Below are 18,598 nucleotides of genomic sequence, written 5' to 3' on the forward strand. Positions count from 1 at the left end.
TGCTTTAAGATGAATCACACATTTAGACAAGTTTCCATGAAGTCAGTGATCTGTGTGTCCCAGCACTGTCCAAAAGAACTTTCTGCAGTGAAGGAAATATATCTTTGTGCTGCCCAGTGTGACAGCCAACAGCCCCATGTGGATACTGAGCACTTGAAATGTGGCTAGTGCAATTGAGGAACTGAATTTAAAATTTTATTTCATTTTAATTTAGGTTTTTTAAAAAGATTATTTATTTGAGGGAGAGAGAAAGAGAGGCAGAAGCAGAAGGAGAAGCACACGCTCTGCTGAGCAGGGAGCCCGATGTGGGACTCCATCCCAGGACCCCAGGATCATGACCTGAGCCAAAGGCAGATGCTTAACGGACTGAGACACTCAGGTGCCCCAATTTAGATTTTTTTGTTGTTGTTTAGATTTAAATAGCCATATGTGACTTGTGGCTGCCTGACTGGGTGGCACAGATGTGGCCTTTTAATTGTGGCTGCATGATGGGACGGGAATGCTTATTCTCCACTCTTCCCTAGGTCTCATTCTTTATATTTTTCACTTGGAGGGACAGCCCCAAAATAACACTTTGAGCTTCTTGAACTTCCTTGCCCACGCTCCTCTCCCAGGAGTGACTTCTCTGATTGCTGTGTTTGGGGGCAGGGAGTGTGTGCATGACCCAGAGCCTCCTTTCTTCCCTTTCTCTTTAGGCTCTGCCTGTGTGCACAGTACATTCTGCCCTGCTCCTTCATTCCAACAATTTTACAGGAGGAGATCCTCATGGTGGGGTGGTAGGAGGGTCTTGGTAATTTAGAGCTTCCCTTGTCTATAGCTAGATGAATCTAACAGGTCAAGTACTAGCAAGCCCACTTAGCCCACAGACCTATAGCCTGGTCTCCAGCAGCTTGCTTGCTATATTATTTTATTTTATTTTAGAGAGAGTGAGCGGGGGTGAGGGAGGAGCAGAGGGAGAGGGACAAGCAGACTCCATGCTAAGTGCAGAGTCTGACTCGGGGCTCAATCTCAGGACCCTGAGATCATGACCTGAGCTGATACCAAGAGTAGGATGCTTAATTGACTGAGCCACCTGGGTGGCCCTCCAGCAGCTTTATTAATAACAAAGATGAAATTTTTATCTCCATTGATCTTGGTCTGATTCCTACAATTATAGCTCTGTTGGTTTAATCTTTGGATAAGTGAGGAAAAGAGTCCTCCAAATGCCAAAACTCTGCGGTGTTTCTTGATTAACTCACTTTGTTCAAAGTTTTTCTATGTTTAACTACTTGGCACCTATAAAACTATTTTTCAGGGCAAACAAATGTTTTTATGGGTGAACTGCTATAATCACTTAGAAGTATAAATATACCTCCTGCTCCCTGAGGTTTAACTCATTTAATCTCTGCAGTAGCTCAATGAAGGCAGGTTATGTACTATTATTATTGTTCCTATTTTATAGATGAGAAAACAGTGCCATCAAATAGCTTGCCGTTAGGAGAGCCAGGAGTTAAACCCAGGCCATCTGGGTTTTAACCCCACTCCTAATTGGTACCATATGCTTCTCCTTACTCCATTAAAATCGTCATCCTAATTGCCTTGAGCCTGGGCTTCCAGCATTAGGGTCTTGGGGCTTGGATGCTGGAATTGAAGCGACGAGAGGATGTTGCACCTAATTCTGATGCATAACCTCTAGCTGTCCAAACTTAGAATTCTAAATTAATTTATGTCAGCTTATCAATACATTTTAAGCAAGGAAAGGAGCTTGTCTGAGATGGTCAATTAGCTGGCAGATAAAGAAGTTACTCACCTTTATTTTCCAGATAAGGAATCCTCAATGCCCCTTCGCTTAAAAAGAAATTTTAAAACATGTTTGGGCTGAATTTCCAGAGCTCCTAGTTTTATTTTGGGACAAGGGGGAAAAATGTAGAGTGTGATTCCATCACTGCATAGATTGACTTGCATTAAAAGAACCAAGTAAACTATTAGAAAAACACTACAAAGCTCTCGATACTGCCGAGGTTTGGACCCTGGGAGCTAGGCACACCGTCCTCCTTTACTTGACAGAAGCGATCTTGTTGTGTTTTGGTTTTCTTATCTGGTGGTAGAAATAAACCCTTTACTGGACATGAGCATATTTGAACATTACATGAATATAGTGGTTTAGCTTATTTGGAAGAGTGCTCCCACCCTCAAAAGAAAGGCATTCATATTTTAGGTGTTTACAACAGTAAAGGTTTTGTTTTAAAACAAAGGCATTCTTCAACTACATGGATTGGAAATTTCACCTTCAGAAATGAAATAACTAGAAAGATGAATCTAACCTAAACTCCAGTCCTGACCAAGGGTGTCCTTTGGCTTTTTTTTTTTTTTTGACCCATCTAATCTTTCCTAATCTTTGACTCATCTAATCTTTCCTAGCACCTTGGTCTTTTCAGAGAGGCCATGCGGCAGTCTAATTGCCCTCTTTGTTATTTTAAATTTTATAGCTTCAAGTCAGAGTTACTTGTTTCTCACTAATTGTTGTAAATAAACTCTTTTATTTTTAAATATATGTGAGACAGAAAGTTGAAAATTTCCAGAGAAGTAAGACTTTTTAAAAAACATTTGTCTAAACTGTATTGAAAAAGAAGTTTCTTGCTAAAATTTAGAGGTGCGACATGTTATTTTCTACATTAGAAAAAGTACATAGCCAATGTTCTGTTTATAAGCAATTACTAATTTGTGGGGGTGAAATATATAAGGCAAGGATTTCTTTCTTTTTTTTTTTTTTTTTTTTTACCAACGAAAGGGCGGATCCATGAGTAATAGCTATGATGTCCATTGTTAGTCTCCACTCCTCCTTCTGTTCTTTCTCCCATCTTTTCTTATTCTTCTCAAATTCATTTAATTATAAAACCAAAAAAAATGTATTAGATACTAGTAGACACTCAGCATACATTTGTTAGGATCTGAAATTTAATTTTAAAATAAAAATACCTACAATCTTACACATTTCCATTTTTACAATTTCATCCTGATTTTTGTCCATATCAAACCTCTTTTCCTATAAGTATACTCATATTGCATGAGCCATTTTTGATTCTTATTTTTAGACTGCAAAAAAAAGAGATAATATTGTAGAGGGTAAAGAAGATAAAGAAGAACTTTAGGTGTGGGAATGTCTTCAAAGGGAGATTCAAATATGGCATTCCAATTAATTCTACAAATTTATCTTTCCATCAGGATATGGAGTCAATATCCCAATATTCTTCACCACTGTGGTTTTTGTTTTTGAACATTAACAAAGTGAAAGCAAAACACTTTCTGGTTTTCAGAGTTATATTCCAATGATTTTGTAGCCAGCCAGAGAAAAGAGTATACATTTGGGATCAGAGCTATGAATTCTAGTTATAGCTCTGCTCTTTAAGCTCTGTGTGGCCATGAGTATGGCATTAAATCTCTTAGGGCCTTTTAGAAGTGACGAAGCTCTCTCTCACCATGACTTTGTAAAGGCTATGGACTTTACATGAGTTAATCTAGTTCATCTACTGCTTGTGAGCCAGAGATGACCTTACCAAGGTTTCTTATTCACATATAGGAACAATATTATCTCCTCACAGGGTTGTTGAGAGAATAAAGTGACACAATTGTGTAAGAGTGTTTTGTAAACTCTTAAAGAATTATACAGCTTTTAGGTGTTATTGTCTCTTGAGATTTTGCTTTACTTATTCTTTATATCAGCAAACATTAATTATGCCTAATAAACCTATGAAGATAGTGTTGTTGGTTGTGAGGACTCAAAGCCATCAGGCTCTTTGTCAGCTACCAATCTGATGTACTCTTCCTCATTTGCACCCCTCCCATAACACTTTGGTAATTAGACCTTTAGAATCCTTATCGTAGTCTGCCTTTACTAAACTGTACAGTCCTTGAAGGAAAGCGATTTTATTCATTTTAGTATTCCAGCTGTATATGCCTTAGATTGCCTGGATTCATATCCCGATCTGTCACTTACTGTGTGGCCTCAAACAAGTTACTGAACCTCTCTGGGCCTCACCTTGCTCATCCGGAAAGTGGACATAACAATAGAACCTACACTATAGGATTTCTGTGGGAGTTAAATAAAATATTGCATGTAAAGCTTTTAGGATAGTGCCACACACATAGTAAGCCCTCACTAAATACTGGTATTATAAACCCCTACAACTCAAACACAAGTTTCTGGATCGACTGGGAATTGGGTACCCTGAGAGATACTGAAAGGGTCAGCTTGAGGAGTCCTCATCTGGGACTCACAGAGTTCTGGGGCTGGTGGGGCTCTAAGACGACCCCTGTGTTGCTGTACTCGTGGCCCAGAACCTTTGACAAAAGGATGATGGCCAGGGACTAGCAGGGCTCTCTTGCCTTAACTGCAGCTTTCTTGTCCTTTTCTTTTTAGAGTTCTTACTGAGTGCACCTGGAAATAGGAGCATTGCATGATGATGAGTGGGCTGACTGCTTATATCTCTGGATGCCCCTATTGTTCCTGCCCCTTCACACTTCCTCCTCAACCGTAATGAATTTAAAAACTTGAAGGGGAGGTGTTAGCAAAAGGGAATGCCAAAGCTCAGCAGTGGGGCAGGGAGAATAAGGATTAATGAGGGGAATGCAGGATGGAAATCAGGGAGTAGGGAAACAGGAACAAAGTTCCAAGGACTTCAAAGGAAAAGATGACAACAGAGGGGACAGGAAGAGGTGGGGAAGGTGGTGGGTAGATGTCCCAGGTTCCCAGGGGGTAGACAGGGCAGGAGGAGTTAGCTCAGAACTAGTGGGCTTTACACTTCTCAGTAGCAGTCTCTAGGAAGTTGAGTTACTGCTCAGGAGAGAATCTAGCCACCAGGTGATGGTGGTGCCTCACTCACGTGTTCTGAGCCAGCAGTGGACAACGAATCCTCCCCTTGTCTACCAAACATCTAAGTGTTGAGCAGCTAAGCTCAATACTAAATAGTAACATCAAATCATCCTTATTGTGCAGAGTTTAGAAGAAAAGCAACTCTCGGTATAAATTGGGATCTTTCAGGGCGGTTGGGTGGCTCAGTCGTTAAGCATCTGCCTTTGGCTCAGGTTATGATCCCAGGGTCCTGGGATCGAGCCCCGCATAGGGCTCCCTGCTTGGTGGGAAGCCTGCTTCTCCCTCTCCCACTCCCCCTGCTTGTGTTCCTGCTCTCGTCGTGTCTCTCTCTCTCTCTGTCAAATAAATAAAATCTTTAAAAAAAAATTGAGATCTTTCTCTGTACTTCATAACTATTTTCAATCACAGGGGATAAGAATTAGAGAATTTTGGATTTTGTTTAAAATGATCCTATGAAGCTCAGGGGAGGAGAGGCATGAAGCCGTACTACTATCATATCCACTGAAATTTCAATGTGAGAAATTAAGACCGTGGTGAATTTTTGAAAACATTTTTTTCTTTTTAAAATCAAAGTAGGTAATTTTTGACTCAAGAATTGCATACAACTCTTTATACATTTTCTCTATAGTGGGTTTGCTATAGTCACATTGTGACAAGTCAGGAAATAATTTTTGCCTCCTCAGGCTTCTGTGACTTTTGTTAGAGTTGAGAGTCTTGATATATAAACCCTTTATTCCTATAGGGGTTTGTCAGTGAGTTGTTTTTCATTTCTGTTTTGTCACAATTCAGACAAAACTGAACACACACATATACACACCTCTCCTCCTCCCCCCCCCACCTATATTCGAGTTGGAAATTTAAAAGCTTGAGACAATGAAATGAGTGGATTGATTCTAAATTTAACCTCTGGGACTTGAGAATGGAACAATTCTAATTTAAAAAACAAAGGTAAAATTTCACGGCTTGAATGCCAATCATACATTCAAACAGAGCTACACAATTGTTAGGCTAATGTGTCAAAATAAATTGCTAAAATTTTAGTCAATTCATTCTAGATCTTCAGATCTTTCAGAATCGCATAAAAACCCTTATTTTTAAAATTTTATTTTATGACTAAGATTACATAATAAAAACTCTTATTTTAAGATGAAATTTGAAATAAACAGTTCCCCAATATAGGAAGCACCCAGAATTCTTTTTAATTAACATATAATGTACTATTTGTTTCAGGGGTACAAGTCTGTGATTCAACAGTCTTACACAATTCACAGCACTCACCATAGCACATACCCTCCCCAGTGTCCATCACCCAGCCACCCCATCCCTCCCACCCCCCACCACTCCAGCAACCCTCAGTTTGTTTCCTGAGATTAAGAGTCTCTTATGCTTTGTCTCCCTCTCTGGTTTTGTCTTGTTTCATTTTTCCCTCCCTTCCCCTATGATCCTCTGCCTTCTTTCTGAAATTCCTCATATCAGTGAAATCATATGATAATTGTCTTTCTCTGATTGACTTATTTTGTTTAGCATGGTACCCTGTAGTTCCATCCATGTCATTGCAAATGGCAAGATTTCATTTCTTTTTTGATGGCTGCATAATATTCCTGTGTGTGTGTGTGTGTGTGTGTGTGTGTGTGTGTGTGTGTGTACACGTACCACATCTTCTTTATCCGTTCATCTGTTAATGGACATCTAGGCTCTTTCCGTAGTTTGGCTATTGTGGACATTGCTGCTATAAATATTGGGGTGCACGTGCCCCTTCGGATCTCTACATTTGTATCTTTGGGGTAAATACCCAGTATGCAATTGCTGGGTCGTAGGGCAGCTCTATTTTCAACTTTTTGAGGAACCTCCATACTGTTTTCCAGAGTGGCTGCACCAGCTTGCATTCCCACCAACAGTGTAGGAGGGTTTCCTTTTCTCCGCATCCTCACCAACATCTGTCGTTTCCTGACTTGTTAATTTTAGCCATTCTGACTGGTGTGAGGTGGTATCTCATTGAGGTTTTGATTTGGTTTTCCCTGATGCCGAGCCATGTTGAGCACTTTTTCATGTGTCTATTGGCCATTTGGATGTCTTCTTTGGAAAAATGTCTGTTCATGTCTTCTGCCCATTTCTTGATTGGATCATTTGTTCTTTGGGTGTTAAGAAGTTCTTTATAGATTTTGGATACTAGCCCTTTATGTGATATGTCATTTGCAAATATCTTCTCCCATTCTGTTGGTTGTCTTTTGGTTTTGTTGACTGTTTCCTTAGGAAACACCCAGAATTCTAAAACTGAATTGTGACAGGTCATTTCTGAAGCTCAAATAGACAGCTGACTGGAATGATTTTATCTCTGTGAAAGATCCACAACTTGGTTTCTGAATGTTTTCTGCTGTCTTTTAGAACATTTTCTATTCTTTCTTGCCTCTTGCTTAGCCCCCGTTTTATTTTCTCTTTTCCCTTCCTTACACCCCATCATCTTTTTCTTACATTTTTAATTTTTTATTTTAATTTTTCTCTTTTTAAATTTTCCTTCCCTGCCTTATTTTTTCCTATGGTTTCCAGTTTCCTTCTACTTTACTTCTATCTTTTCCCCATCAGCTTTGCCTGCCTGCTACGCTTAAATCATAATACTAAGGAATTAAAGTATGTGTATGGAAACATTTCCAATTATCTAACTTATTGGGGAAAGTTTTATATTTTCCATTAGTAATTATCAAGACAAGAATGTAGAATTTTGTATATTTCTTGCAAAAAAAAGTAAATGAAGTGGCTATTAATTTATATGATATCCCCTGCCCTTGCTTATATTCTGATGTTCAAGGGGTGGGCCCAACAGGAACAGGGAAGGAGAGGGAAGGTTTGATTTGGGGCATGTATGGCAGAGAGGTGGAACAGGATTTTACCTCTCTCACTTTTTTTTCTAAGGCTCTCCTGGCTCATTAGTAAGTAGGGGTGATAAAACAAAGAAGGCTTTCAACCAGTCTTCCCTTCTCATGTATTCTTTATGATTTTTTTAAATAGGCTGATCTGCTTCTCCTATCAAGTAGTGAGCCACATGGCCTCTGTTATATTGAAACTGCTGAGCTTGATGGGTAAGTTATTAAAGTTAGAATAATTATTTAGACTGGTTTTTAATTTAGCAGTAATAGCTTTAGGAACAGGACTCAACCTAAACCTTATTCTTCATGTAATTTTCTTGGAACAAATAAGAGTCTAACTTGCAAATTCCATTTGTTAATTGCTTTGTGGCTCCTTTGAAAGCTCTTTTTCTCTTGAATTTATTTTCTTTCCAAAGCAGTGAGTTAAACATGTCTGTATGAATTATTTTATAGGAATCTTTCATATTCCTTAGAAAGGTTTTGTTTTGTTTTAGTTTTTTTCTTTTTGAAATTTCATGTGATTCTCTAAAGAAAATGAGAGGAGTATTGATGAGTTTCTGAGGAAAGAAGACTTGATGTTACTTTAGAAGGCAATCTTTTGGAAGTGGGTGAAATAAAGATGGAGAAAGAAGAGAGAAGTGGAGTTTTGACATTAGTTAATTGAGGAATTTAGTTATCAATAATATAGCAGTTCTGTTTCAGTGGATTCAATTTATCTGGCTGGCATAAAAACATTTATTGAATGTTTACATTTTAAAGGTACTATTACATTCTTTAGTTGGATTTTATAATTTAATCCTGACGTAGGTAATATATAAGCCCCAATGTACAGATGACAAGGCTTAGAGATACTAAGTAATTTATCCCAAACTTCTCAGAAGCGAAGCCAGTACTCAGACCTGATAGTCTGACAAAAAAGCCCCTGGGTTTAACCAATGCCTCCCAAATCATTGTTCTACTGGGCTATTCAAATGGAGTGTGACCTGTGTAATCCTACCCTTGGTTTGGGCAGAACCTAAAATAGTGCTTAGAGGGAAATTTATGGCACTAGATGCATATACTTGAAAAGAAAAAGAGCCTCAAATCAATAATCCAATATCCCATCTCAAGAACCTAGAAAATAACAGCAGAAACCCAAAGCAAGCAGAAGGAAGGAGATAAAGATAAGAGCAGAAATCAATGAACTTGAGAATAGAAAAACGAGAAGTGAAAAATCAACAAAACAGAGTTGATTCTTTGAAAACATCAATAAATTTGATAAACCTCAGGAAGACTGAAAAAGAAAATAAAAAGAAGACACAAAATAACAATATTATGAATGAACCGGGGGATATTCTGATAGATCCTTAAGATATCAGAAGGATAAGAAAAGCCTACAAGCAACTTTATACACATAAACTTAACAACTTAAATGAAATAGACCACTTCATCAAAAAACAAACTACCACAACTAACTCAATATGAAATAGACAATTTGAATAGCCCTGTAACTATTAAGGAAATTGGATTCAAATGTAAAATATAAAACTATAAAAGTTTTAGGGAAAAACATAGGAGAAAATCTTCAAGATCTAGGGCTAGTCGTAGAATTTTTAGACTTGACACAAAAAGCATAATTCATAAGAGGATAATTTGATAAACCAGACTTCTTCAAATTAAAAATGTTGCTGTGCAAAAGACCCTATTAAAGAGGATGAAAAAATAAGCTACAGACTAGGAGAAAACATTTGTAAACCATCTATCTGACAAAGGATTTTTTATTTTGAATATATGAAAAATGCTCAAAACTCAATAGTAAAAACACAATCCAATTAGAAAATTGCAAATGATATGAAGGGACATTTCACCAGAGATGACATGCAGATGGCAAATAAGCACATAAAAATTGTTCAACATCATTAGCTGTTAGGGACATTAAAATTCAAACCACGATGAGATGTCAGTACATACCTATGAGAATGGCTAAACTTAAAAATAGTGACAACTCCAAATGCTGGCAAGGAGGTAGAGAAACAGAATCACTCACACATTGCTGATGGGAATGTAAAATACTACAATCACCCTGGAAAACAGTTTGGCAGTTTCTTAAAAAACTAAACACGCAATTACCAGACAACCCAGCAATTTCACTCATGGGCATTTATCCCACAGAAATGAAGACTTATGTTTACACAAAAAAACTTGTACACAAATGCTTATGGCAGCTTTATGTGTGACATCCACAAATTAGAAACAACTTTTATGTTCTTTAACAGGTTGAACAAACTATGGTATATCCATATCATGGAACACTATTGAGCAATAAAAAAGAATGAACTATTGATATATACAACAACGTGGACGAATCTTCAGATAATTATGTTGAGTAAAAAAGCCAATCCCCAAAGGTCACATACTGTATGATTCTACTTATGTAACATTCTTGAAATGGCAAAATTGTAGAAAGGGACCACTGATCAGTGGTTACCAGGAGTTAAAGATGGGTTGGAGGAGGCAGGGAAGTGGGTACACTTACAAAGGGTAACCTAAGAAATCCTTGTGATGGAAATGTTCCCCATCTTGACTGTGTCAGTTTCAGTTGTGATATTGTGACATTGTAATACAGTTTTGCAAATATTACCACGAGGGGGAACTGAGTAAAGGGTACACAGGATCTTTTGTATTATTTTTTATGCTGAAAATCATCTTGAAGTTTGAAGTCAAGATACTGAGGCATGCTAAGGAAGAGTATGGCTGACACAAGATATTAATCAGGAGTCTTGGCAATTTTTTTTTTAATCAGTAAGCCCTATGTCTGATTATTCTTCCCTTTTAGTTTCCACATCTGAATATGGAAGTGAGATATTGGAGAGAATCCTGAGGAAGTAACCTGAAATGATGATAAAATTTGCTGAATGACATGATGTGTAGAGCAGGGTTAAGGAATGAGGGCTGTCTGGCCTACCTGGGGTCACTGACTGTTTTAATTATTTGAAAAGTTTGTTTAAATGAATGGACACATTGGTCCTTTAGCCTCAACACCACTATCTCACTCTTGTCCATCAAGCCCAGCTCAATTTCTGCCTCAATTATGAAGTTCTTCTTGAGTATCTCAACCCCTATGCATTTCTGCATCCTAGGAATTGATAAATCAGTGATCCATGAGATTACTTTTAAGCAAAGTAACTTCAATTATATATCCAACTGAGTGTTTCCTGCAGAAAGCTATTTCACCAAGGGGTATTCCTTGGATTGATTTCATGTTGTCTTCAACATTATTGTGAAACCCATTTACAGGAAGTTTGATTAAATGCCTTCTCAAGCACCTCCTTCTCGGTTCTCTAAATTAAGTATTTCATGGTTTGTCATGTACTTCCAAATGGTGATACTTGCTTTTTACCTACCACTTGTTTCCCTCAAGAGAACAGTAACCCTTGTGGGGCAGCACTGAATCTCATGGGTGACTATGGTATGTATTCAATCAATATTTGTTGACTGAATGAACTCACTGCTAAACACTTCCATAAAAGATAGAACTCTGACTGATGCTGTTAAGCTACAGTAGAAGAGAATTAGGTTGAACTCAGTGAGAAAACCGGTGTGACAAGCCCTTGTATGCAAGATGTGAGTAATGGCCATAGAGTCATCACAACTGGTCATTTCATGAACATAGGGCCATCTGTCCAATGTATGTGTGCTTCTGCCTGGAAGAAGAAGACCAGCTCACTGTGACCTGCTGAGTTACTATCTGGTTGTATGATCCCAGACTTACAGGATTTTTGGCTTGATTCTCCACGAGAAAGAAAGCTGTATTCCTTTTCCCATTTAAATTTCAGTGACTGTGAAATTAGCCATGACCATCTTTTGCAAGTGAAATTCCTATGTAGATAGTAGACTCCAGAGTGATACTGGCCTCGTTTATTTGGCAACTGTGTTCCCATTCCTAATACGTTTTGTAATTCATGCATGATGTCTGAGTAGGTTCGAATGAAATCATATTTATTATATCCTTTGTTCTTTCAAATAACAAAGCAGATTACTGTGTTGTTATACAGATGTGCCATGTGTGGGATGCCAACTCTTAGGAGCATGCAAAGCCCTGTCAACTTTACTGAGTCCACTTGACTGAGAGGTGTGAATGACATTTGAAGGGAGTTTTTTGAATCCCTCGTGTTGGATTTTGCATGTGCTGCACCCACCTGATTACTTTATGTAAGATGCTGTTGGGCTGTTCCATATAAAAATTCACGTCGTGTCAATTAATTTCACAGGGAAACGAACCTTAAAGTCCGCCATGCACTATCAGTTACCTCAGAACTTGGAGCAGACTTTAGTAGACTTGCAAAATTTGATGGTAAGTGTTTAAAACAGACAAAAACCTCAAAACCAAAAAGTAATATAACTAATTATCTGAAATCCAATTCATGTTTCTTTTTATTTGGTGGAAGGACATAAAATTCCGCAGGCATCAAAGCCTGTAATCTCTGCTCAGGCTAAAGAGTAAAAATGTTTACCAAGGGGATAGTGGCTTTATAAATTCATTGTTCATTTCATCCTTGTTTCCTCTTCTGTAGATCTCATTTCCTCTAGTCCCACAATACCCTTTTCTTGCCTGATGTTGGCCTCCCTGGGGCCCTCTGCAGATTTGCTGAGCATGGACACAGGACACACTTGTATTTCTAGTGCTAGGTCTAACCATCCATCCATTCTCTGGCTCCATAGCAAAGACCAAATACTAAACTGCAAACTTTGCCAAGACAATAAAGCAGCCTCATATATTTCTGTATCTGGCGTAATGCCAGGCAGAATGTCTTAAAGGTAGTAGGTGTTCAGGAAGACCATTTGACTTAATCAGTCGCTCTTTATTTTAGACCATGATTTCCTCATCACCATCTTCACACCACTCAACCCAGTCCCTTCTCCTCAGCATGGGGAACCATTTCTGCCTCTTCTGTTCCAGTTAGGTCTCGTTCTTTGCTGTTAAAGCTGTCACAGAGAAACAAAATCCATCAAGAGTCAAAGGAAAGAACCGTTAATGGTAGGACTGTAGGCACCATGACAGGCTTTGGGAGAATCTTTGGGGTCTTCCTCCCATTGCGCAGTGATCTCTTGTTTTACACACTTGTATGTCTGGCCTTGAATATCAATATTTCCATATAGATTGGTTTTATTTATTAGTGAATCTTTGAGTTTGAGACTGTCGTCCAAAATGTTTTCTTTTGAGTCCACTAAAGGAAAATGTGGTCAAGAGTCTTAGCATGATCCCATGAGTTAAAGCGCAGGCAAATTTATATTATAAAATTTTCCCCAGTGCACAGCTTAGAGTTTATATTGCCTGTGCTTTGCGTTCACTTATAAACTCTGACTGGATTCTGTTAATATTTTAACCTCTCTTAAATGAGTGCTGTTATAATAACATGTTTATAGAAAAAAATACTCCTCTAGTTTGGGATTTAAGTCAGGGGAATAGCCAGGAAACTTTGAATGGCCCAAGAAATATTTTGATTAGAGTAAAACAAATTACACATTTTCTACTAAGTAATTTTTTCAATGAAATTTTACTGTTACAAGAATCCAAGAAAAGTAAATTGTGTTCATGAATCAAAATACTTGCTTAAAATATTTCATAGAATATTTATGGAGTCCTAAAAGGGCAACCTAAATATAAGTTCTCATTACTCATTTCTTTCTTGACAGAATTGTACCTTTATTCCTCTATCGATCTATAAAGAAGTAAAAATTCATTCTTTTTAGTTTTCTTTACCATAAGAAAGCAGAAAATGATTGTTACAATCACCCAGTTCACTTTCTTTCTTAGATATTGGCACAGATAGCCTATACTGTGATTCAGTTCAGACAACCCTGAAATCTTAGTGGTGTAAACAGTAGAAGGTTATTTCTTGTTCACGTCACCTTCTGATGTTAGGTCAGGCAGCCTTCTCCATCTTAGATCCATGGTGCCTAGACCAATGGCCTCTAACGTTACCACATTAAAGCAACGACTAGATGAAAGAGACACGCTGACTTATAACTGCTTCTTCCTCTCACATTTCATTGGCCAGCATGAGCCACATGGGCCTGGCCTAACTGCAAGGGAGGCTGGGAAATAACAAGTAGGGATATTTGTTGAGTGCTGACTGTCTTTACTGTACTCTCCAAGAACTCTGATCATGGGTCAATGCCAAGATAGGATATCAAGGGCCAGGCTGGATTAGGTTGATTTCTTACATGCAACTGCAGGAATGGGGCCAAGAACCCTCCTTCTCAGTCAGAGTATGACTCCTCTTACTCTCAATCCCCTCTACCCTGTTCAGCCTTTTCTTTTTCTCATAGCACATATCACCATCTGGCAAACTCTGAAACTTGCTTATTTTCTAAGTTTATTATTTATTGTCCATCTCTACTTGCTGCAATGTAAACTGCACAGGGATCTTTGTTTTGCTCACTGATATATAGCGAGTTCCTAGAACAATGCCTATTGCATAGTAGGTGCTCAAGAAATACTTGTTCAATGTGTGAATAAATGGTTGCGAATGCCAGAGATTAGGGGGCAGGATCAACATCAGGCCCCAGAAAGACAGGTAAGAGGGGCCTAAGGTAAAGGGATTGGGAATGGTGGGTGGAAGCATGGGGTGAGACAGAAGCTTCCTGATGGGAACTTGCAGGATAAAGCAAGAGTGCTGGGTCCCCTCCTCTTGGAGGGCAGGTGGCTGAGAGAGGGATCATCTGGTGTGGTGGTTTTATAATGTCGTTACTTCAGAATCCTTTTTTAAACAAAATTTAACACAGAAGCGCAAAATTTAAGCCAATACAAGTGGTGCTGCTCAGGCTGAGGCAAGAAAACATTTCCTCACCTAAAACAGTTCCTTTCTCACAGATGGGAGTATCCTGAAAGCTTAAGAAACTTGCTTATATATAAAAATAGTCTTTTTAACTACCTCATACAATTTATTTTTAAAATGTGTTAATTATTACTGGATGTAGCTTGAATTTGTTTCACAGAGCATAGGTAACTCAACAAATTTCTAACATATAATCGTTTTCTCAAAGGCAACACAGACTTCTCTCTTTTATTTTTTTTTTAAAATCATTTATACTTAAACTGTGGTCACTTCTCAGAAAACTTGTAATGCCAGTTTCATAAGGCTGGTACACTTCTGGGCTAAGAACCAGATTTTTGCTGAATTTACTCTTTCATTCTTGAATTTTGGGTTGAATTTTAATCTATATTAAAGTTTAAGGCAATATGGTATTTTATAGGTTTAACTTTATTAAAATATAATTTCCTGTTTCCAAGAAAGCATCTTGGAATAAATAGAGGGATTAAGGGGAAATAAATTATATACAATATACAAATTAGATTTTCCCTGTTAGCAGCCAAATTTAAAGCCCAGGAGGGTGATGCAAGATGTGGTGTGGAAAGTCTTTAAAGAGGTGGGACAGTTAGTAAACTAAATCCTTCCCATGAATGCTCTTGTTTTTAAGCCCTAGTTTAGACATGTTCATTTCAGTGTCTCCCTGACTCTCTGACACACACAGTCACACATTATACACTATATGCACACATTTCTCTACCCATTCCACCATTTCCCCCCTTTCTTTCCTCCCTTTTGGCATTCCTTCTTACTGTTTTCATCTTCCTCTTCCCCTCTTTGTTAGCTTACTTATGTTAGCTCTGTACATGCATTGTCTCGTTTTCTGTAGTTCTTCATCTTTTCTCTTTCCATCACTCTGTCCATATTAATTAGCTTATAAACTCTATTTATTAAGCATCTCCTAGGGAAAAGATACAGTACAAAGTATGTAGGATTATAAAATATCTCCATATGTATTATCTGGTTTCTTTTGATCCTTTTCCTCCCCCTCTTTTTTTTTTTTTTTTTTGTCTTCTCTGTCCACCTTTGTCATAATGGGTATCAGTAGATTTTAGGTTTTCCTCTGGTGACTAGAAAAAAACTTCCTTGAGTCATGGGAATTAAAACCACATACTGCATCCTTTAGTTTAAACTAAAAGCATGATATCAACATTGTGTACATTTGGAAATGCCCTGACTAGCTGTGGCATGGTCTAATAGATGAGACAGACATGTGAGGCACGCCCTTTCCCGTGCTCTGTCTGGGCTAAGTATATCTTTTAGCTTGTGACTTCTGGGCAAATCTGGGTATGATATTATTTTTGCTTCTAGTTACCATGTGGTTTTTCTTCTGAGACTTGGCCAAAATACTTTCTCTAGCACCAAACTACGGTTTTTTGTCCTTTAGTCATAAGTGCACATCTTCCAAGTATTTGAAGACCTCAGTTTCCCACTGCTATTCATAGAGAAGTCCCCACTGAGGACACCTAGGCTCAAAACTGAGATGGCTAGGACCTTAGGATATCTCTTGTAAGTCTCCCTGTCTTCCCACTTTTGCACCCAAACCCAAGGACAGTGTCTTGCTAGTGACCTCCTTAGGGCTTTCATTCATTCTTTTCTTTCATTCATTCTTTCAGTCATCTGTTCGTTTACTTAGTAAATGTATATTTAACACAATGATAAGGGATTTGCTAAGCCTGCAGATACAGTGGTTAATAAGTCAGACCCAGGCCTTGCTTTCATAGAGCTTATAGCCCAGCAGAGAAGACAGACTTGAATAAGTGCTCATTCCCAAAGAAGCCTTTAATTAGGTAAAGGTCCTAAAGTTCTCGGGCCTTCAACATAATATTGACACCAGGCACTGTGCTAAGTAACTGCACACATTATCTTATGAAATCCTTAGAGCCCTGTGATGAAGAGATTATTATTGCTTCCAATTTATGGGCAAGGAATCTGAGACTCAGATAAGTTGAAAGCTTTTTCCAGTGTCATATAGTTACTAAGTGGAGGAGCCAGAATACGAACCCAAGACTGCTGGCAAAGCCTATTCTATGGGAGGCCGCAAGAGGCTGTAAACTACAAGAAGAAAGGCAGCATCGGAGAGGGAGAGGATTCTCATGACAACTTAGCTCCTGATCAGGAGAAGAAATAAATTTTAAGAATACTCTAAACCTAAAGGTACAAAATTAATTACCAGAGATCAAGTCCATCCAGGAATCCAATGATATCATATTTTTAGAAAGCAGCAATGTTCTCAGTAATCTTGAGTGTCAGGATCCCTGACAAGAGTTTAAAAAAGAGTTGGCCAAACATAGAGAACAGTACATGCAAGGTAGTTTTGAGTTTTGATGGGTAAATCTACTTATTTAAAAAATTGTCACATAAATATTTTCATACATTGAAAACATCAGAAAATAATTGATATATTGTCTATTAAATTTTGTAAGAAAAAAAACTTGATCTGATATAACAAGTATGAAAATAGAGTGGGCCTCGATTTTTCATGTTAAAGCTTTTGGGAATTGAAAAGCTTTTTATAAATAAGTAACTGGAGATAGTCATCAATTATACATTTGTAAACTGGACATTTTTATGCCTTGGGGAAAGCCCTAGATGTAAATTGTCCAAATGTGTTTAAGAATCTGTTGCATATTGTTACTGACTGGACTAGGATCTGTTTTTTTGCAACTTATGACAAGTTTACATAGTTTGTATGACTCTTAATACTGAGTTCTGAACCAGGGAAGGGTTGATGCTTTATTTCAGGAATCGTTGTGTATTTTGTGGTCTTTTCTAAAGAATAGCATGTGTGTAATTCAAACACACAAAAACAAGCATCTCTGTTTGTTTAAAAAAAAAAAAGGCTTGATTAGCATCTTAGGACTTTTTACTTACTGGATAATTTCCCGTTCACCTGGACAGAAGCACAGCCCAACCAATAACTTTCCTCTTTACTGCTGGTATTTATATGGCCATTATGATAGCGATGATGGGTGGCTGAGGCTTGAAGTTTGAAGAATGAAGAGGCTTTAGAAAATAGGAAGGTGACACTCTTCTTTCTAAGAAAAAAAAACATATTTATTACATCATTAGAACAACAATAGTGGACAGTCTTCTAGACTCAGAGAAACTCTTGGCTGGAGAAACTCCCGAATGGCCATGATGATGTCTTATTCGGTAGATAATTTGTCTTGTTGAAGAGTTGCAGTGCAGATAATCAAGAAATATGCTAGTAATAATATACAGAAGGAAATAAAGTCAGCTTCTCTGGAAAATCATGGAGTATTGGGTACTGAGTTCCATTTTCATGATAAACTATAGATTTCCACTTTGACATAAATGCTTTAGTTCAAGAAGGTTACTAGGTTGGTAATTAACCAGCAACCCAGAGGACACAGTTTAGAGTGCAGAGGGAGGTTGAGAATGATGTCTTGTGGATTTTGTTTAGGATGGACCTAGAACATTTCTGTGTGATTGTGAACTGGGTGAGTTGCTATCTGCTTTCATGTCTGTTCTCTTCAGAGGGGCAAACAAGTAAAACTAGCTAGTTTGGTTATATTTCTATTTCATTATTGACATGATTTTTTCCCAGTTGTTTTATTGCCCATTAAAGATTATTAGAGCACAAAGGCATGTTTTCAGTGAACAACTATCTGAGAGAAAATGCTATTTTTCCTAAACTGTCTTCTCATCCATTATCAAACTGACTGTTTACTGCCTCTAACTCTTCTCTGATACTGTTAGCAAAAGGTGAAAGGGTCCTAAGTTTTTCCCTACTCCTTATTATGCTTTATGGCTAGGGTATATATTTGGTTGCTTCTAATGTGCTTTAAGGTTCCCACTTTTGTCCCCAGATCTATTTGTATCTCTTTAGAGTTAGGCCAACCTAAGCCCCCCACGGTGGCTAGGGTATTAGGTCTTCCAATCCCCTTTATCATAATTACCATAGAAATATACCCACTTCTTTCATTCATCTTAGATCTACTCTAGATCCCATCTCATTTCCCAGCCTCTCTTTTGAAGCCGTATGATTTTTTTCCCCTATTTCT

General features: G+C 37.9%; 1 protein-coding gene across 4 annotated transcripts in view; it reads left to right on the forward strand.

Moving 5' to 3' along the window:
• Positions 1 to 18,598, forward strand: part of ATP8B4 (ATPase phospholipid transporting 8B4 (putative)) — a 263,861-nt gene that overhangs the window by 135,333 nt on the left and 109,930 nt on the right. For all 4 annotated transcript variants that reach the window (XM_078079369.1, XM_078079372.1, XM_036101921.2 and 1 more), the window contains exons 8-9: positions 7,859 to 7,929; positions 11,967 to 12,049. In XM_078079369.1, the coding sequence (XP_077935495.1) occupies positions 7,859 to 7,929; positions 11,967 to 12,049 (154 nt within the window). The remainder of the gene's footprint in view (positions 1 to 7,858; positions 7,930 to 11,966; positions 12,050 to 18,598) is intronic.

This window comes from Halichoerus grypus, chromosome 8 (assembly GCF_964656455.1).
Source record: "Halichoerus grypus chromosome 8, mHalGry1.hap1.1, whole genome shotgun sequence".
In the NCBI taxonomy this organism is placed as follows: Eukaryota; Metazoa; Chordata; class Mammalia; order Carnivora; family Phocidae; genus Halichoerus; species Halichoerus grypus.